General features: G+C 42.3%; 1 protein-coding gene across 1 annotated transcript in view; it reads left to right on the top strand.

Annotated features, from left to right (window-relative positions):
• The window catches only part of LOC126101037 (prolactin-releasing peptide receptor-like), a 990,136-nt gene that overhangs the window by 632,326 nt on the left and 337,288 nt on the right, over positions 1 to 20,522 (top strand). Inside the window, exon 4 of the mRNA XM_049911700.1 lies at positions 4,050 to 4,198. Within this exon, the coding sequence (XP_049767657.1) occupies positions 4,050 to 4,198 (149 nt within the window). The remainder of the gene's footprint in view (positions 1 to 4,049; positions 4,199 to 20,522) is intronic.

The raw sequence follows: 20,522 nt of genomic DNA, 5'->3' as shown, positions 1-20,522 counted from the left end.
TGAAATATTAAAAGAAAGTCGCCATAAACACAGCAGAAGGCATCAGACGCCAGGAATGGCAGTAAATAAGGTTTTAAAGGCTTACTGCGTGAAATACAAATACCATATTCGAATTTTAAGACAAATGACTACAATCACGGATGAAGGCCTTACGCGCCAGGAACGGCAATAATATAAAAAATTTAGAAACCTACTGTAAAACAACAAATACAATAGCAAAGATTAATTAAAAAACAAGCAACTGATCACCAAACGGGTGAAATAAGATTATTGGAAACTTTGTAACACAATCATTAACATCCACTGAACACTAAACTGCTAGATTTATTCCAGAAGGCGACCAGAACTATTAACTAGACATATATAACCTTTAATGTAGGCATTACAAGGTATTGTAATAAATAATATAATAATAAAACACAAGGAGCAGTACGTAAATTCCTTAAAGGGTACTGAGGCAGATTATACCCACAGAAGACGTGGACTGAAGGAGCGTTACACTGAACTACTGGCCATCAGACCTCCTTTTAGAACAAACATGTCTTACAAGAACTAAGGGGCCACAGAGAGTGCTCCAGGAATCGACCTCTGAGAAGGTCCGGCAATAAATACTTTCGCGAGCGATGAGATAGGCAGCCAAGAGTTGCATTCACTTCATAAGATGGTAACTCAGTCTAGTGGCAGTCTGACGAATGACTAATGATAATCTTGCTGAAGCTACCTGACGTCCGATAACCCAAATGCAAGAGGGAACAATACGCCAAAACCGGAACCGGCGGTCTGCACTATGTCCCCAGAATACTGTGTTTAGAGCACCTGGAACGAGAAAGGAAGCACTGCTACCAGATTAGAAGAATCACCAACCTGCCTACAGTCAAGAAACCTGTCAAGAACAGCAGCGGCAAGGCGAGGAAACGTACACTGCGGTAAGATACACTAACCCCCAGGGCAGGTAACTGGGGTGTTAGCGGCCACCTGACAAGAAAAATTACCGCTGGTAGAACAAATTGTAACAAGTTGAACGCAGCAAATAGTAATAAACAGTCGAGGAAAGCTAATCAGATCTGCCTTCCCCAAGCACTCCACTCGTTGCTCCTCACCTCGACGACACTACGAGCAGCAACATGAACACAAGTCACTGTATAATGGCGAGATATCACAATGGTGGAGGTTTCTATACTTGGATTCAAATGCAATCATCTTAAACGCTCTTGGATCCGGTTTACGCTGTCTGATAAAAGGTGTCCGGACACCACTGTGTAATGCACAGAACTGACTGCTAGATGTCATGAGAGGCAGACCCGCCTGTATGAAAGGATGCGGCGAATATTGTGTTGTTGATGCAGAAGCAGTAATTGCAGGAGGAGCCCATCAGGTGAGCTCAGTTGCTTCCAACGTGGTCTACTCATGGAGTGTCACTCGAGTAACAAATACACCAGCGACACTTCAACACTTGTTAAGCTGCCCAAGCCGACTGTTTGTAATATGACTGTTGAAATGTACAGCCACGGTCAAACCAATAACTGACTTATCTCATGCATTGACGGACAGGGGCCGTCGAACATTATGGAGCTTGAATGAAATTTTCACTCTACAGCGGAGTGTGCGCTGATATGAAATTTCCTGGCAGATTAAAACTGTGTGCCGGACCGAGACTCGAACTCGGGACCTTTGCCTTTCGCGGGCAAATTCTCTACCAAGAGCACTTGCCCGCGAAAGGCAAAGGTCCCGAGTTCGAGTCTCGGTCCGGCACACAGTTTTAATCTGCCAGGAAGTTTCATTATGGAGCTTGGTTGTAGTAAATTGCTTGAATGGCGTGACTTGTGAATTCTAAAGTGCGACCGGATTCCAGATGCGTAGGAAGCTAAAGAGAAAGTGGTACAAAGTTCGAGCAGCTCCTCAAGAGCCACTCATTTCTGTACACAGTGCTAAGCGACGCTTAAGGTGGAGTACAGACCGCCACCACTGGACAGTGGAAGACAGAAAACGAGTGATCAGGCGTGATGAATCACGCTATATCTTTTGGCAATCCGATGGAACTCTTTGGGTTTGACGAATTCCTGGAGTCCTGTCATCAAGTGTAGCTGGGTTAGTAATCGGACAGAAGCTTGTATTAACCAATTTGGCATAGAAAAAAACCTAGGTCATAGGATTTCGTAATTTTATTTAATTGATAACTGGTTTTGGGTCACCTGAACTCACTTTCAAACCATCCAAACAGACAAAATGGTATATTCCGTAACAGCATGCAAATCATCTTAACATTATGCATACACTTATATACAAGTGAAACACTTCACAATAAACTTAATTTTGATGTACGTATATGTACGATCGTAATCTGGTTTGCATGCTCTTATGGGATATACCGCTATGTCTGTTTGGATGATTTGAGAATGGCTTCAAGTAACCCGAAACATTGGCTGTTTGTGGATAGTAACAGTCCTGAAAAAGGCTTGACAGCCGTACCTGAACCAAATGGAATATATTTGGGATGATTTAGGACGTGAACTTCACTCTGGACCTCAGGCTTCCGCATCACTACCTTCTCTAGTTTCGGCTCTTGAGAAAGACTGAGTTGACATAGATATTCAGACACCTATCGCCAGCAGAGTTCAAGTCGTCATAAAGGCGAAGAGTAAACGATTTCATTTTAAGGTCCAATAATTGGTGTCCGGATATTAGCTTGTGGGACTAGCATTTCAGGACGAAAGGCTACTGCAAAAAATTTGTTCAGCTTCAGCCTAGAGGGTAGCTCCCAGAATAAATATTTCACTTTTCATCATAGTGTATGCTGATTTGAAACTTTCTGGGAAATTAAAAAATGGTTCAAATGGCTCTGAGCACTATGGGACTCAACGTATAACGTCACCAGTCCCCTAGAACGTAGAACTACTTAAACCTAACTAACCTAAGGACATCACACACATCCATGCCCGAGGCAGGATTCGAACCTGCGACCTTAGCGGTCGCGCGGTTCCAGACTAGGAAGTTAAAACTGTGTGCCAGATTAGTATGCAGGAATGCAGAAGTTCTGTGAAGTCTGGAAGATAGAGGAGAGACTAGCAGAAGTTAAGCTGTGAGGACGGGTTGCAAGTCGTGCCCTGCTAGTTCAGTTCCCAGTTGAAAGAGCATTTGCCCGTGGAAGCAAAGCTTCCAAGTTCTAGTCTCAGTAGGGCACATACGTTTTATCTGCTGTCAAGTTTAAAATCACTGAGCACTCCTCTGCAGATAGATTCATTCTGGAAACACTAGAGTGTCACAGTACTTTAAGCAGGAATGTTCTTGCTGTATCAATGTTCACGAGGACGACGCGTTGAACAGTTGTTGTGTATGTAGTATTTTGTCCAAGTTTTTCAGACAAAGAAAATCATTACCAATATCTATTACATGTTTCATTGTCATCATCAGCAGACTAACAGTAATTTAGATTTTTTTTGCCGTTTTCCGTAATAACACTCAGTCGTTTACTAATCAGCGTTCCCTCTATAAAAATATTTGGTCTTCTCCATCATTCTTGTACAATACTTCCACCAGCAAACTTTCGCATGGATGTTGTGAAGCATTTACTAGTACAATGTAGCTGCGTTAGAAGCACCGATAAATTTCATACATTACTGTAATATTAATTACGTGTCAATATTGAGGGATCAAGAGTAATTCCAAATAACCATAAGAAAAAGAACACACATTAGAAACGCAAACAAATAACAAAAATCATTGTCTTATTAACTCCTTGTAAACTACGTTACTTTCGTGACTGGTGTAGTCGGTAACTTAAGAAAACTGAAATTAATTAATGGTGGATTAAATAGTCTCGTGCAGTTAGCCAAATAACAGCACCATCTCGTCGAGATTTTTGAACAATTATTTTATTTTTCGTTTCATCCCACCCCAATGTGGCATTCAGAACGCTCGTAGAAACGATTCGTCGTGATAATTCTCTTCAAGCACAGCGTTTGGAGATGCGGAAGCCACGGCTCCTCCGTCTTGGTGTGGTGTGTGTCAGAAGAGGAGGACGAGTGAGCAAGTTGTGTTTTGTGGTGCAGTTCCAGGCGGCGCTGCTGCAGCGCTGGAACCTGCCGTACTTCATGTGCGCCTTCTGCCCCTTCGTGCAGGTGCTCAGCGTCAACGTCAGCATCTTCACGCTCACCGCCATCGCCGTGGATCGTCACCGGGCCATCCTCAACCCACTCAGGTGAGTCATAGAACTGTACGTTTAGCTTCTGTAGTTCACCATATCGACGTGGAAGCAAGATTATGGCTGATCAATAATTCGTAGAATGTGTATACAACAGCTGTACTTCTACATCTGTTGGCATCCTTATTCTACGTACCTCGCTTTCTTTGTCATAATGCTTTTACCCCAATAACATACACTGGTTTCTGGCAGAGCCGTCTAATCGCCTCTTCACATATGACTCTGTGGTCTTTCTCACAAGCAGGTTGATTCAGTAGCCCCTACCTATGGATTTTATGCAGCCCACAACACCTTCAGAAACCACGCGCATGATTTTCATAGTCTCTTGTTCGCTATATCCAAACTATTAGCCCTACAGAAAAAAATGAACAGGATATTTGCAGGAAATTTTATGTAGTTATATTTTGCACTGGAATATATTTTCGCTTGAGGCCACAGTTTTCACGTTACTCAAAAAACGATTTTCAATGTCACTTTTGTAGCTTTTTCTCGAATAATACGAAACAACGTCCTCTAATGAAAATCTATTACATTACAAAATTTAACTACATAACATTTACTACAAAAATGCCCAGCCCATTTTTTTCTATGGGACTAATAGTTTGCACGTAGCGAGCGAGAGAATAGGAAAATTTTGCATATAGTATCCGAAGCCGTTGGGATTCCGTAAAACTCATAGATAGGGACAACTGAATCACTTTGTGTATTCATTTAGTCTGAAAAAGGATCGCTTACTTTTGGAAAGGCCTACTTGCGGATGTAAGCCCATTTGTTCAACGGAGAAAAGAGCACTTGGTTCAAAAGGCTCGAAGCTCTATGGGACTTAGCATCTGAGGTCATCAGTCCCCTAGACTTAGAACTACTTGAAGCTAACTAACCTAAGGACATCACACACATCCATCCCCGAGGCAGGATTCGAACCTGCGAACGTAGCGGCAGCGCGGTTCCGGACTCAAGCGCCTAGAACCGCTCGGCCACAGCGGCCGGCAAAAGAGCACTTATTTGAGAAATTATATTGCTCTTTTTTACCGTCCCTCGATGCTGCCGCGCTGTGAAATATCTCACCTTGTGATACTGAACGACGAAGGTGGAGGATTGGGGCCCAAACGTGAAAGGAGATTTGCTGAGAGGAGGAAATTTGTCATACTGGTCCAGATTTGGAAAGCGTGGCGTTCAGAGTTTATTTTTCTTAAATTATCATTTCATAGGTGTTTAGAAATTTACGAACTTCTTTGGCCAATGATACAGAAATGCCTAGCCTGATTCACAATCAGCAAATTGCATCAAACTGTATCACAGACGAAACAAGGAGCTGAGGGCTTCCTTCTTTTACCTTTTCTATTGTTCTTCTGGCTGGCTCGATATGCCCCGCCACGAATTCTTTTCTTGTGAGAATCTCCTCATGTTACAGTATCACTTGCACCCCAGTTCCTCGTTTATTTGTCGGATGTATTCCATCTCTATCTTCCCTTACATTTTCAACACTCTACAGCTGCCTCTAATGCCACAGAAGGTATTCCCTGGTGTCTAAAAACATGTCCTTCAACTAATTGCTTTTTCTTGTCAGTATTTTCCACATAATCGGTTCGTCGAATCTGCGGAGAATCTCACCATTCCTATCCTACCAGTCGACATAATCTGCACAATCCCTCTGTAGAACCTTATCTGAAAAGCTTCGATTCTCTTGTTTTCTCGTTTTCCACAGTCTGTAATCCACTGTTATACAATGTCGTGTACATTCTCAGAAATTCCTTCCTCAAATTGAAACCTATGACGGTAGGAGAATTCCGTAAGTTCATATCCTTCGTTCTCACCAATTTAGATATTAAGTTGTCCTCTAATATCATTTATACAGGGTTATTACAAATGATTGAAGCGATTTCACAGCTCTACAATAACTTTATTATTTGAGATATTTTCAAAATGCTTTGCACACACATACAAAAACTCAAAAAGTTTTTTTAGGCATTCACAAATGTTCGATATGTGCCCCTTTAGTGATTCGGCAGACATTAAGCCGATAATCAAGTTCCTCCCACACTCGGCGCAGCATGTGCCCATCAATGAGTTCGAAAGCATCGTTGATGCGAGCTTGCAGTTCTGGCTCGTTTCCTGGTAGAGGATGTTTAAACACTGAATCTTTCACATAACGCCACAGAAAGAAATCGCATGGGGTTAAGTCGGGAGAGCGTGGAGGCCATGACATGAATTGCTGATCATGATCTCCACCACGACCGATGCATCGGTTTTCCAATCTCCTGTTTAAGAAATGCCGAACATCATGATGGAAGTGCGCTGGAGCATCATCCTGTTGAAAGATGAAGTCGGCGCTGTCGGTCTCCAGTTGTGGCATGAGCCAATCTTCCGCGGGATAAGCGTGAAACTTGACCGCACGCGTTCAACCGTTTCTTCGCTCACTGCAGGCCGACCCGTTGATTTCCCCTTACAGAGGCATCCAGAAGCTTTAAACTGCGCATACCATCGCCGAATGGAGTTAGCAGTTGGTGGATCTTTGTTGAACTTCGTCCTGATGTGTCGTTGCACTGTTATGACTGACTGATGTGAGTGCATTTCAAGCACGACATACGCTTTCTCGGCTCCTGTCGCCATTTTGTCTCACTGCCCTCTTGAGCACTCTGACGGCAGAAACCTGAAGTGCGGCTTCAGCCGAACAAAACTTTATGAGTTTTTCTACGTATCTGTAGTGTGTTGTGACCATATGTCAATGAATGGAGCAACAGTGAATTTATGAAATCGCTTCAATCATTTGTAATAGCCCTGTATTACTGCGCGTCTATTCCCTCTCCGTATCCTGTACTCACCAAACTAAACAGTCCATTGAACAGAACTTGTAATTCTTCGTCACTTTCACTGAGGATGGCAACGCGATCAGCGAATCTTATCATTTATCACCCTGAATTTTAATGCCAGTCTTGAAATTTTCTTTTACTTCCTTTATCACTTCTTCGTTGTATACATCGAACGTTAGGGGCGAAAGACTGTGTCCCTATCTTGCGTCCTTTTTAATTCGCGCACGTTGGTCTTGGTCTTCCATTTACACAATTTCCTCTTCATTCTTGTACGCACTGAGTATTACCCATCTTTCCCTCTGACCTAATCCTAGTTGTTGAAACGTCCCCTTAGAACAAATTATACATTACTGTGCTTAAACTGACACACAATATCTTTAGCGCAACGCAATCTGACTTTCAAAAATCCCTACAAAAAAATGGCCCTGACTAACATTAACCTATGCGTTTCACAAATCGCTTACCTCACAAAAATCTTGGTTACTCAAACTACTGCAATACAGCAAACGCCACTACTGCTAGCTAAATAAAAGATTCAAACTATGGAAGGTACTAACTACTGATAGGGATAGTTAGCAAATGAAAGATATTAATAGAGAACAAACAATATATTTACCTTAATATCATCAAAAGTCATAATATATATATAGCAGTTCATGACAAATTACAAAACTCCGCCATCTCTCTCCCCACATCCGCCACTGCTGGCGGCTCACCTCCAACTGCGCAACGCTACGCACTGTTCACATCCAGCTGCCGCTGCCCAACACTACAATGGCAGACAACAATGCAAACTAGCCACAGACTGCACACAGCACAGCCAGTGATTTTCATATAGAGCGCTATGTAACGTTGCCAATAAGAAAACATAAACAGCCTACTTACATAGCCCCCACGCTCCCCACAAAAAATTTTACAAATTTTTTGGGCAGTGGCCAATACAGATTTGAAAAATTTTTTCATAATTACAGTAAGAAAGATATCAAATGCACACACTTATTAATACAATGTTGGTCAAAAGCTAAAATTTTCTCACAGTCCATAAAGATAGTCCTGATCATTCATCATAATAGTAATTACAGTTTTTGTTTTTCACAAAGTCTCATTAGTAAAAGAAATTGCACACAGAAGTAGTGGATTTCCATGCAGTCTTGAAGAAGTAGTGTTGTCCTTCCAACGGAAAGACAGTGCTGACTCTTGACATGCAGACAGGTAACGGGCCACAACAGAGCAAACCCACAGCAGAGTCATTCGACGTTTTGAAGAAGATTGGTAGGTAGGTCATCACAGAGCAGACCCACTGTAGTCCTGGTAGAGAGTATGGTATTGATGGGCCACCAGAGGTGCAGACCCACTGTAGTCCTTGTAGAAATAATTGTATTGGTGAGTCAGCAAAGGTGTAGACCCCCTGTAGTCCTTGTAGAAATAATGGTATTGGTGGGCCATCAAAGATGCAGACCCACTGTAGTCCTTGTAGAGACGGCCAGCGGCCATCTGTTGCAACTGTGCAGGTGCACAATCACCATTGAAGAGTCTTGCGGATAATAGAACAAGTCCATAACCACCACTTGTGCACGCACAAAGTTTTTGGAATTGTCCTTAGAACCAGCAATGCTGTTACCCAGTCCCTTGCTGAATTATTAACACACGTGCAAACACTAACAGTCCCAACTTCTCACATATTGTCCATATACTATGACCAACAGAAACGTGTGCAGTGAAATGGAACTTACAAGTTACTTAATTTGATGAACTGGTGTCAATTACAATATTATAACATGAGAATACAATTACAAAGGTACAAAATACATCATTAAAGAACATAACAATACAGATAACATTTGTAGTACAAGCTTTACAAAAGAATCAAAATAACATATACATCAGTGTTATAGGAATTATAACATAAGTTCATACATAAAAGATCAGAATAATTATTGAAACATCAGCTTCACACATGAGCATTAAAACAAAACAGAATAAATAATGTCTAAGCATATTTACAAGGTAAATAACATATTATTAATGCCAATTATGTTTGAGGAGAACAGTATTCCTCATCATAGTGAATATAGCTTAGTATTAGAGAAATTCTACAACATAAATCTTATTAGCTAAACATATAAAGACAGGAAGAACATAAATACACAAGGGTACACAAACATATAGAGGGATGACACAAAAGGAAAGGACAGGGTTTGTTTTACTGCAGTATTTTGCATGGAGATCTCCCTTCGTTCATCATTATTCCCAAAAGTCCTATCTAAGCATGCTTTCTGTATTCTGTTCACATCCTCTGTCAAAAATAGTTTTTCTCCACTGTACAGTATCCTTTCTTTTTTTTGCCCAAACCATTTTCATATAGCTTCTTAATGCATTTCGTCCAATTCATCATAGTTAGTTTCTTATATAGTCTAAGCTAACTTAAATCTACTGAGCTCAGATGCTAAACTAAGGGACGAGGCAATGCAGCAGCATAAAACAATTAACACAAACATCAAGGACAAAAATTTTAAATAGGCAAAGCAATTGCAGTACTACAACTAATATAAGGCACTGTGCAGGAAACAATAAAAATAAATTAGTAGTAAAACTGGCTTAACAGCGTAATACAACGTCAAATTCAGTAACACTATGCCTGGCAAACAGCAGCAGCAACTTATATCTAAACATGACATAGCTCAAGCAGAAAAAATATTACAGTAAAAACAACAATGCAGATAAGGGAAATGTATATTCACATCTTAATGTCTATGTAATTAAAGTGGTAATCTTAATGTCTATGTAATTAAAGTGGTGCACCACAACTATGAACAGCTTATAGTCAAAATCATCGTTTCGGCGAGTAGCATATCGGTCATTGTTACGTCGTGTCGGCGGTTCCATCTCAAAATTCGGTGTACCTTGCCAATTTCTTTCATAATTACCGAAATGCCCTGTGTTATTATTTTGTGGCTTTTCCGTATTACTAAGTTCCTCTTCCCATGTTGGAGCGCGAGTGTCCTCTGAAATATGTAATTCTTGTATTACCTGCGTCAACTGATCTTGTACTTCCCGGATTTCTCTTTTGTACTGTGTATTGATTTGATTTTGTTTGAATTTTCTTATTTGTTCATACTCTTCTGTGTCAGTGAAGGCTACGGGTCTTGTGTCATTCAGATCATCATCTACCTTTGTAGATAAGTTAGTGACCTGATCCGAAAGTTCGGCTACTTTCTCCGATAGTGTACTTATTTCCTCCATGTGTCTTTCTGAACCAATTTTCAGGGTATCTACTGTGTCCTTTAAGTTTTCCTGAGTTTTTGCAAGTTGAGTAACCGAATCGGTAGATGCAACTGAGTCAATTTTAGCTTGCAAGGTCTCATGATTTTCATGAACAATAGTTTGCAGTTCTTTTATGGCTGCTTCGTGATTCTGTAATGCATTTTCATGACGCGAAAAAATAGGTTGGAAATGCTCACAAATTTGTGTTTTTACGTCATTACAGACCTTTTGACATTTAGATTCGATGTTATGTAACTCAGTGGTTAAATCTTCACGTGTTTGTTCAAGTGTGGTGTCTAACTTTTGAAGATTTTGTTCCATTGTGTCTAACTTTTGCTGTGTTTGTCTCTGGTATTGTTCCATTGCGTCTAACTTTTGAAGCTTTTGCTGTGTTTGTCTCTGATTTTGTTCCATTGTGTCTAACTTTTGAAGCTTTTGCTGTGTTTGTCTCTGATTTTGTTCCATTTGTTGCATTAATTGTAATAACAATGCATTAGTGTCTGGAATCTGTTCTTCTACGCTTTTCGGCAGTGCATTTGCACCAGCAACATTCACATTTTGACAAGCAGAAAATGTGTCTTGACTCATTTGAGAAAACGGTGAGGACCCAAAACCTAAGTCTACAGTATTTGCAATATTGTGTTCTGTCATTTCGGATTCCTGAGGGGAGCTGTTGCCGACCGATCGATCGATAATGCTTCCCTGTTCACTAATTGTTTCACTGTCTACACCATTGTTTGCAGCCCGCTCCATTTCCCTATGTACAATTACAAAATTACTACTTTCAACATTAGTTAATTCATTACTCGGTGGCGCTAACACACTGCTTTCGTCTTCACTGTCATTTCTCAGTTTACTTTGGAGCCTAGTATTACGTTTTTCACACGCCATTATTGTCACAATATTTCACACAACAACACAGAAAAACACAATTTGAAGAGCAAAAATAGGGGAATACATTAACATAGCACTGAAAATAATATCTAGTTAATTGCAAGCGCAGCTGCGAAATACTTGGTGCAAATCTACATGCATGCCACAACTGTTTTACTGTACAACAATGAAAGACTGCAACTACAAAGGAGATTCTCTCTACAATTACGCAATAGCAATAAACAAAATCTACACTAATTACACAAACTACAAGAAAAAATCAGAAGATTCCAGTGAAGTATCCTAGGCTAAGGGTCGACATATGAAACGTCCCCTTAGAACAAATTATACATGACTGTGCTTAAACTGACACACAATATTTTTAGCGCAACGCAATCTGACTTTCAAAAATCCCTACAAAAAAATGGCCCTGACTAACATTAACCTATGCGTTTCACAAATCGCTTACCTCACAAAAATCTTGGTTACTCGAACTACTGCAATACAGCAAGCGCCACTACTGCCAGCTAAATAAAAGATTCAAACTATGGAAGGTACTAACTACTGATAGGGATAGTTAGCAAATGAAAGATATTAATAGAGAACAAACAATATATTTACCTTAATATCATCAAAAGTCATAATATATATATATAGCAGTTCATGACAAATTACAAAACTCCGCCATCTCTCTCCCCACATCCACCACTGCTGGCGGCTCACCTCCAACTGCGCAACGCTACGCGCTGTTCACATCCAGCTGCCGCTGCCCAACACTACAATGGCAGACAACAATGCAAACTAGCCACAGACTGCACACAGCACAGCCAGTGATTTTCATATAGAGCGCTACGTAACGTTGCCAATAAGAAAACATAAACAGCCTACTTACATTGGCTCAGCATTTTTAATATATTGCACCATTTCGTTCACTTCTTTCGGCAAGTCCTCTGAACTTCTCTTGCTTCCGTTAGCGAGTACAGCTTCTTATCTCCTTTCTAGTGCTTTCACGCTTCTAAAAGCCTTCTGATTGTCATATCGCAGTCCTTAATTTTTTCCATTCTTCTGTGCGTTATTCTTGGTAGCAATATTGTAGCATAAGATTTTAAGATAGCTGTTTGAAATCTCTAGCTTGATCTGACCTTACGGGGTTGTGGGGATAATACTTTTCCCGCAAACCTGACGGTATATCACCAGTCTCACAGATTCTTCTCGTCAAATTGAATAGTCCTTTGGTTCCCGTTTCCCCAAATGATTTTAGAAATCCTGAAGGAATGTAACCCATCCCTGTTGCCTTATTGCATAGCAAGTTTCCTAAATTATGAATATAATACAACATCCGCCATATTTTCCCTGTCTAATTAAGTCACTGTCATGTGACGAGACAAGTCTTTCAGGATTTCCTTTGTGTTTTTATTCGCAGTTCTCTTTTTTGTGATTTTATGATAATCCTCCACACTCGTCTCATTAGATTCTGGTGTCGGCGCTAACGGCCTTGCTCTTATGCGTCCACAAGACCTTATAATCATCGTCTCCATCGCAGAGGCCTTCAGTCTGCTGTTTCCAGCTGTCAGCTCTCTCCTCTGCGTTTCACTGTGAAAATACTCTAGTACTATTTTTCGATTTCTTCACATTTCCTGTAGCCATTTTGCCTTGGCCTCCTTCACTTCCTGTTTAATTCATTCTTAAGTCACTTAATTTCCCGTCTGTTCCTATTACCAATTTTCCTTCTTTCTTCGATCAACGGAAGTATTTCTTCTGTTTTTAGATGCAACATGAAGTCACGTAGGAGAATTGCGACAATTGTGCGAAAGATACTGTTGATAAGGTCGCTAGAAATTTTTACTTAGTGTTCGGTAATTCACTTTTATTGGCGTGTTTCGAGATTAACTCATCTTCAGAAAATCTAAGAAAGGTGGAATTCTTCGTATACATGACACCGTACTGCGTATGATGAATTCCACTTTTCTCCTTAGATGTTCTTATGATTAGTCGATCTCGAAACGCATCAATAAACGTGAATTACTAAACACTAAGCGAAAAAAATTTCAACCATCTAACCAGTAGTGTTGCAATTTTTACAAAATTTCTTCTGTAACCGTGTTTTTTTCGCTGTTCAAAAAAATGGTTCAAATGGCTCTGAGCACTATAGGACTCAACATCTGAGGTCATAAGTCCTATAGAACTTAGAACTACTTAAACCTAACTAACCTAAGGACATCACACACATCCATGCCCGAGGCAGGATTCGAATCTGCGACCGTAGCAGTTACGCGGTTCCTGATTGAAGTGCCTAGAACCGCACGGCCACCGCGGCCGGCTTTTTTTTTTTTTCGCTGTTGCCTTCCATGGAAGTATGTTTCTCCGTTCAGCATCTATGATTGCCCTCCGTTACAATGTCCATTCCTCTTCAACTGAAATGCTTATTGTGGTATTCATTATAGCATTACCTACAGCCCGAGAGAACTTCAAACGCATCTCATCACTTCACCGTACTTCAGTACCTCACCTCCACATATGTCTACGTTTGTCCTTCCTGACGATTGTCCTAAACGTCAGCCTACTCGTGATCAGTACCAAATATTGATCCGAGTCTCTATCTGCTTTCGGGTAAGCCTTGCAACCAATGTCTGAATTCGAAATCTCTGTCTGACCACGATGTAACCCAGCTGGAATTTTCCCGTATCTGCAGCCCTTTTCCAAGCATATGATCTGATCTTGAGGTAATTTAACATTGTCATCGGTGTTACTAAATGAAGTCAATTGGAGGACATTTTTAGTTTTTCTCCTCCCTCATTCATACTACCAAGCCTATATCCTCTTGTAAGTCTGCCTTCTGTTTCTTCTCCTACCATCACTTTCCAATATCCCAAGACTATTAGATAATTATCTCCATTTACATACTGAATTACCTGCTCAGTATCCTCATATGTTTTCTGTATCTCTTTATCTTCTGTTTTTGACCTCGCCATGTATACCTGAATTTGGCGTTCGTTTGCTTTTGATTCTGATGAGGCCAACTCTATCACTAATCTACTCTCAGGAATGTTGTCTCTTCCCTACTTTCCTGTTCATAACACAGACTGCCTCCATCACACCACTTTCTGCTGCTATTGGTGTTACCTTATATTCATCTCGCCACGAATCCTGATGGAATGTAATCCATCCCTGTTGCCTTATTGCGTCGCAAGTTTTCTAAATTATGAATATAACACAACATCCGTCATGTTTTCCCTGTCTAATTAAGTTACTATCATGTGATGAGACAAGTTTATTAGAACTTCCTTTGTGTTTTTATTCGCAGTTCTCTTTTTTCCCTCTTTTTTTCACCTTTAGATGTCCATTTTCTGATTGTAAGCTTCCCTATCACGGTCAGACTTCTGCCATTCCTTAACTCGATTCCTAGAATGTTACAGTTTTTTTAGTTATTCATTTTTCTCGCTTGGGTACTTCCCTCTTGCCAGTCCCTCCGCGGAAAAGGGGGACTTTTTCCAATGGAGAGATCATCATGACATTTTTCAACTAAAGGGCATATGTCATACAGATACACATAACGTGCTTTTAGTGGAATGGTTTCCATTGCCTTCTCACCTGAACCGTTGATGTTTATATATTCTTCAGCTTTTAGGGCCAACTGCCAACTGAAAGGTACGAAGGTGGCCCGAAGGTCTGTCCAATCCTCCTCCCTCATTAGCAAGGTATTTGGCAGAACGAGACTGACTTCTTGTACTGGAAGTCTTCGGCTGACATTTTTGATGAATTTCCTTCAAAATTCAAACTACATTCGAACTCAAGACTCTGAATGTTTTAAGTACAAGTCAAAGACGCTTAGTCCACAGCTCTTGGTATTGCGGCAGCGTTATCGCTTCCAGCACACGGGGTCCCGTGTTCGATTCCCGGCGGTGTCAGGGATTTTCCCTGCCTCGATATGACTGGGTGTTGTTGTGTTGTCTTAATCATCATCATTCATCCCCATTATTGTAGGAGGAAGGCAGTGACAAACCACCTCTGCTACGACTTTGCCTAGTCGGCGGTGCAGGTCTTCCGCATCGTTCCCCACGCTCCTCGGAGTATGGGACCTCATCATCATCATCATCATCATCATCATCATCATCATCATCAAGGACGCTTCCCCCAAACCAAAGGCCAGTTGGAAGTTGAAATGTGGCGAGAATGATGCCCGAATGCGCTACTAGGTGTGAAGTGTGGCAAATGTGTAGATTCGATATCTGTGTAGTGAATTTCGGAATGGTGTGCAACGAACATTGAAGCACATTACGTATTAACTGTATCTAACGACGCATAGGTGCGACATGCATAGGTTTTGCGTCAAGGATTCATCTTCAGTACCGCCATATCAATGTTTAAAAAAATGTGTGTGCAATCTTATGAGACTTAACTGCTAAGGTCATCAGTCCCTAAGCTTACACGCTACTTAACCTAAACTATCCTAAGGACAAACACACACACCCATGCGTGAGGGAGGACTCGAACCTCCGCCGGGACCAGCCGCACAGTCCGTGACTGCAGCGCCTAAGACCGCTCGGCTAATCCTGCGCGCCATATCAATGTTTAGACAGGCATAAATCGGCACATAGGACTAGTACAAGAGTTTGCCAATTGCGAACGCCACGTCGTCTCCGTAGTCAGATCGCCATCGATTTGAATTCTGGGCCTAAAAAAATTCACGTATAGCAGGACTGTCAGCAGATGAATGCACCGCATATGCTTCAGCACCAAATGAACGACATCTTATCTAGTGTTTTATTATGTGTTACGGATAACAGTGTATGTACGAATACTTAGCAGTTAACTCATTGATAAGGTTTCTGCAGCACGTTATGGAAGTTACGCTTTGAGGCGGTGGTCCGCGATCCCAACTGTGTGCCTTGAAAACGAACACCCATTACCGTACTTCGTTCCCTGACCGTGCCTGAAGCATCAGATTCATTTACTATTAAGGTTATAATCCGACCACACCACTACAGGGGAGTAGATCCGACTTGATGATGGATTAAGGACAGAAGGGGGTAGCGCAACTCTGTTGAGAAAATAGTCGACGACAAACTAAACAGGCATAATGCCATCAGCATTCCCTCTTTTAATACACCGATTCTCGTCAGATCCACGAGGTTAAAGTCTGTCGGACGTGGTCAGTGCTTGGATGGGTAACCTCTTGTCTTCTCTCAAAAAATGGCTCTGAGCACTATGGGACTCAACATCTTAGGTCATAAGTCCCGTAGAACTACTTAAACCTAACTAACCTAAGGACATCACACACACCCATGCCCGAGGCAGGATTCGAACCTGCGACCGTAGCAGTCCCGCGGTTCCGGACTGCAGCGCCAGAACCGCTAGACCACCGCGGCCGGCCTGTCTTGTCTCATCATCATCCAAAACAAACATGGCACTGCACTGCACACACACCCATTACAGATATACTTACAACTCTACACTTCTCAATGGAGAGGTGACACTGTGTGTGAAGGGAACGGAAAACGTTGACGCAGGAGAATCTGCTTTTCGGTGTCTCTCATGCAACCATGTCATACGACATTGTTCTTCGCAGGTATAACTTCAAAAGACCACAATTACAGCAATAATGTAACTTAATACAACGTAAAAAAAGCCACTTTAATCAGTTATGAATTTGTCTGGATGCAAGATAATGATTACAGGACCATGACACAACTCTTGATCAGTCAATAAAAACTGCATGATGGGTAGATAAATCCTAGAACAGAAAGAAATAAAACACTTGAGAGAGGGCGAGTGAGAGAGATGCAGTTAGAAAGATACGGTCCGATGATGACACACGACAATAGAACGAGGTAGGTTGTCGCAGCAGTGGTATGGAAGCGCCTATGGTACAGGTGTGGTCGTAATTATGAGTAGCCATCGCAACTTCTGATGGCCGGATTGTCAGAACTAACGGGAAACAAAACCATGTATCGATTCTCCGACTAACCAGTATTGTTAGATCGCCCTACTGGTGTCTGTAGCACCCGGCACATAAACTGTAGGCTCTTGTGGTCTGGAGACTGTACCAGCCACAGTAACGCGTCTAGACTGCAGAAGAAACTGAGTCGAAATGAGCCAGAGCTCTTGCTGCGGGACTCATTTAATACCTCGCGCTTCGGGGAAACCAGCAGACTAAGCGGAAGTCTCTATTTTTGGTTGGCGACTGTGCTCTCCTGCAGACAGATGTGCTGGTAGTGCCTTTCTCTAACGATCAGGATTGTTTCGCTGGCGCCCTTCTGGTGGATAAGTGTGCGGAAGGACAGTTACAACTAGGCACAAAGAGACCTCTTCCAACAGTAAATCCCGTCAAAGGGAAAATTGCCAACTTCTCGTTATTACTAATCACGACCTGCGTAATTTATGGACAATAGTCGTACACTGTGGCACCATCACTGTCTGTTTAGTACCTCTCGTCTGCCCTCGCAAATAACATAAAATCACAAATAAATTATAGTTCATATTAAAGCCATATCCATTCATCCACATAAATTATGAAAATGTATGTATGTGTCTCGTCTCCTCCTAAACCAATGGACCGATATCAATCACCCTTGGAACACATATTTTATTTCTGGAAAGGATTGCTATGGGGGTAACAACCATCCATTTATCAAAGGGCCGGCCGCGGTGGTCGAGCGGTTCTAGGCGCTTCAGTCTGGAACCGCGCGACTGCTACAGTCGCAGGTTCGAATCCTGCCTCGGGCATGGATGTGTGTGATGTCCTTAGGTTAGTTAGGTTTAAGTAGTTCCAAGTTCTAGGGGACTGATGACCTTAGAAGTTAATTCCCATAGTGCTCAGAGCCATTTGAACCATTTTTTTCTATCAAAGGGTGGGAGTGACGGTGAAAAAGCAATGCTCGCAACGATGCGAGAATACCCGTACTTCAGTTATCCAGTACTTGAGAATAAGACCAGACTCGCCAAAAACTTTGCAAATAATTTCAAACCCTTACGAAACTTTTTCTCGCTGAAGACTCCCACAAAATGATGAAAGAAAAAACGTTTATCGCGTACAACATTTTCGCTGTTCCTGCAGTAAAACTTCCGCATGAAGAATGAAGTTTTAAATGATCTTTACGCACATTTAACACTGGATGTACCTTTAAAATTGTACCATTAGACAATACATAGTTCAGGGGATATGACGTCATAAATTCGCTAGACATACATGTGTACAAATACGCGTGATATATGTTAAATATGTGCGAAATACACTGATCAGCCAGAACATCATGGAAACCTACCTGAAAGTCGGTATGTCCACTTCTGGCACGGATAACAGCTGCGACGCGTCGTGGCATGGAATCAGTGAGGCCTTGGTAGGTCGCTGGAGGGAGTTGGAACCACAACTGCACACGAATTTGCCTAACTCCCGCAAATTCCGGGCAGAAGGGCGATGAGCTCTGAAGTCAAGTTCAAGCACTCCCGGATGTCTTTAATTAGATTCAGGTCTGTCGAGTTGGGGGGCCAACAAATAAACTGGAACTCGCCACTATGTTCCATGAACCACTCCATCACACTCCTGGCCTTGTGACATGGCGCATTATTTTGTTCAAAAATACCACGGCGGTCGGGAAACAAGATCGTTATGAAGGGGAGTACGTGGTCTGCAACCAGTGTAAGGTACTTCTTCGCCTTCATGGTGCTTTACACGAGCTCCACTGGATCCGTGAATACCCACGTGAATATTATCCAGAGCGTAACGAGGCCGGCGCCAGCTTGGCCCCGTTCCTCAGTACAGATACTAAGGAACTGTTCCTCCGGAAGACGACATATTCATGCCCACCCATCGGCATGATGAACAAGGTATCGGGATTCATCAGACCATGCAACGTTCTGCCACTGCGCCAACGTCTACTCCTTTTAGTCGTAGTTGGCGATGTAACAGTGTTCAAATGGCCACACGTGTATGGGTCGTTGGATGCGGTGGTCCATCGTTAGGCGTGTTCTGTGCGCTACTTCTTCCGACACGGTTGCACTCTGCCCAGCATTAAATACTGATAGTTTTTTCACAGTTCGCCGCCTATCCTGTTTTACCTGTCTGCCCAGCCCACCTCGTCCAACATCTGTAATGAGGGATGGACATCGTTTCAGCTTGGTTTTGCGACGTGTTGAGGGCACACACCACAGCACGTCTTGAACACCCAACAAGCCATCCATTTTCCGAAAAACCCCTGCCGAGCCTTCAGACCAACACAAATCTGCCATTGGCTAAACTCAGATAGATCGCGCATCTTCCCTATTCTACACACAAACACCACTCTCACTGCCACTACATGCACCGTGAGTGTGCCTGACTAGCAGTCATTCCTCGTAAGGTGAAGTAGCTATCACCTGCTACAGTTTATATCGGTGGTAGGTTGGTGATCATAAATTTCTGGCTGATCAGTGTGTACCTGAAATATGCGTGTACGAGCAATACCATGGGGAAAGAGGTAATCCTAAGCCCCTTGAACGATTTCAATGAAATTTGTTTCATATATTGGTACACATATTAGTTTGGATAGAAATACTGTAAGAGCAAGAGCCATCAGACTGCTACCGGGGCGAGATGACAACGCAGTTAGAGAAGGAGAACGAGAATGTGGAAAGGAAAGAGGAGGCAGGCACAGTAAGGGGGCAAGGAGGTATACAGAGGTAGGGGAGATGGAAATGCAAAGAGGGAGAACAGATGAGGATATGGAAACAGAAAGGGGGAAATGAACAGAGACAGGGGGAGGAAAGGAGAGGGAAGGGGATGGAAGAGGCAGAGATAAAGACGGAATGGGAGGAAGAAATGAACATAGAAAGGGAAGAGGAGGAGACGAAAATAGAGAGGAGATGCACACAGAAAGGAAAGAAGAGGCGATGAACGGAAAGAGTCGGAGCAGAGGATGGATAGAGAGAGTGGAGGAGGTGTACAGAGAGAGAGGGTGGTGGAAATTTACAGAGAGAGGAAGGTGTGGGGGTGATAGATAGGGACCATGGGCAGAGAGGAATGAGTGGTGGATAAAGAGAAGGAGGATGGATGAATAGAGGGGTTAGGAGATGGACAGATGGGGAAGGAGGTGGTGGACAGAGAGAGGGGGAAGGACAAGATGGACAGACAGAGCTGGAAGGAGGAAATGAATGGAGAGAGGAGGGAGGAGGGGATGGAATAATAGGAAACTGGATTAAGTAAATACCCGTGCAACACTGGGTATCTCAGCTAATAATTTATAACCAAATGTTTCCAGAATGAGATTTTCACTCTGCAGCGGAGTGTGCGCTGATATGAAACTTCCTGGCAGATTAAAACTGTGTGCCCGACCGAGACTCGAACTCGGCACCTTTGCCTTTCGCGGGCAAGTGCTCTACCATCTGAGCTACCGAAG

The sequence above is a fragment of the Schistocerca cancellata genome, chromosome 9, assembly GCF_023864275.1.
Source record: "Schistocerca cancellata isolate TAMUIC-IGC-003103 chromosome 9, iqSchCanc2.1, whole genome shotgun sequence".
Lineage (NCBI taxonomy): Eukaryota > Metazoa > Arthropoda > Insecta > Orthoptera > Acrididae > Schistocerca > Schistocerca cancellata.
Note: the sequence above shows the minus strand (reverse complement) of the source record. Positions and strands in the feature narration are given on the sequence as shown.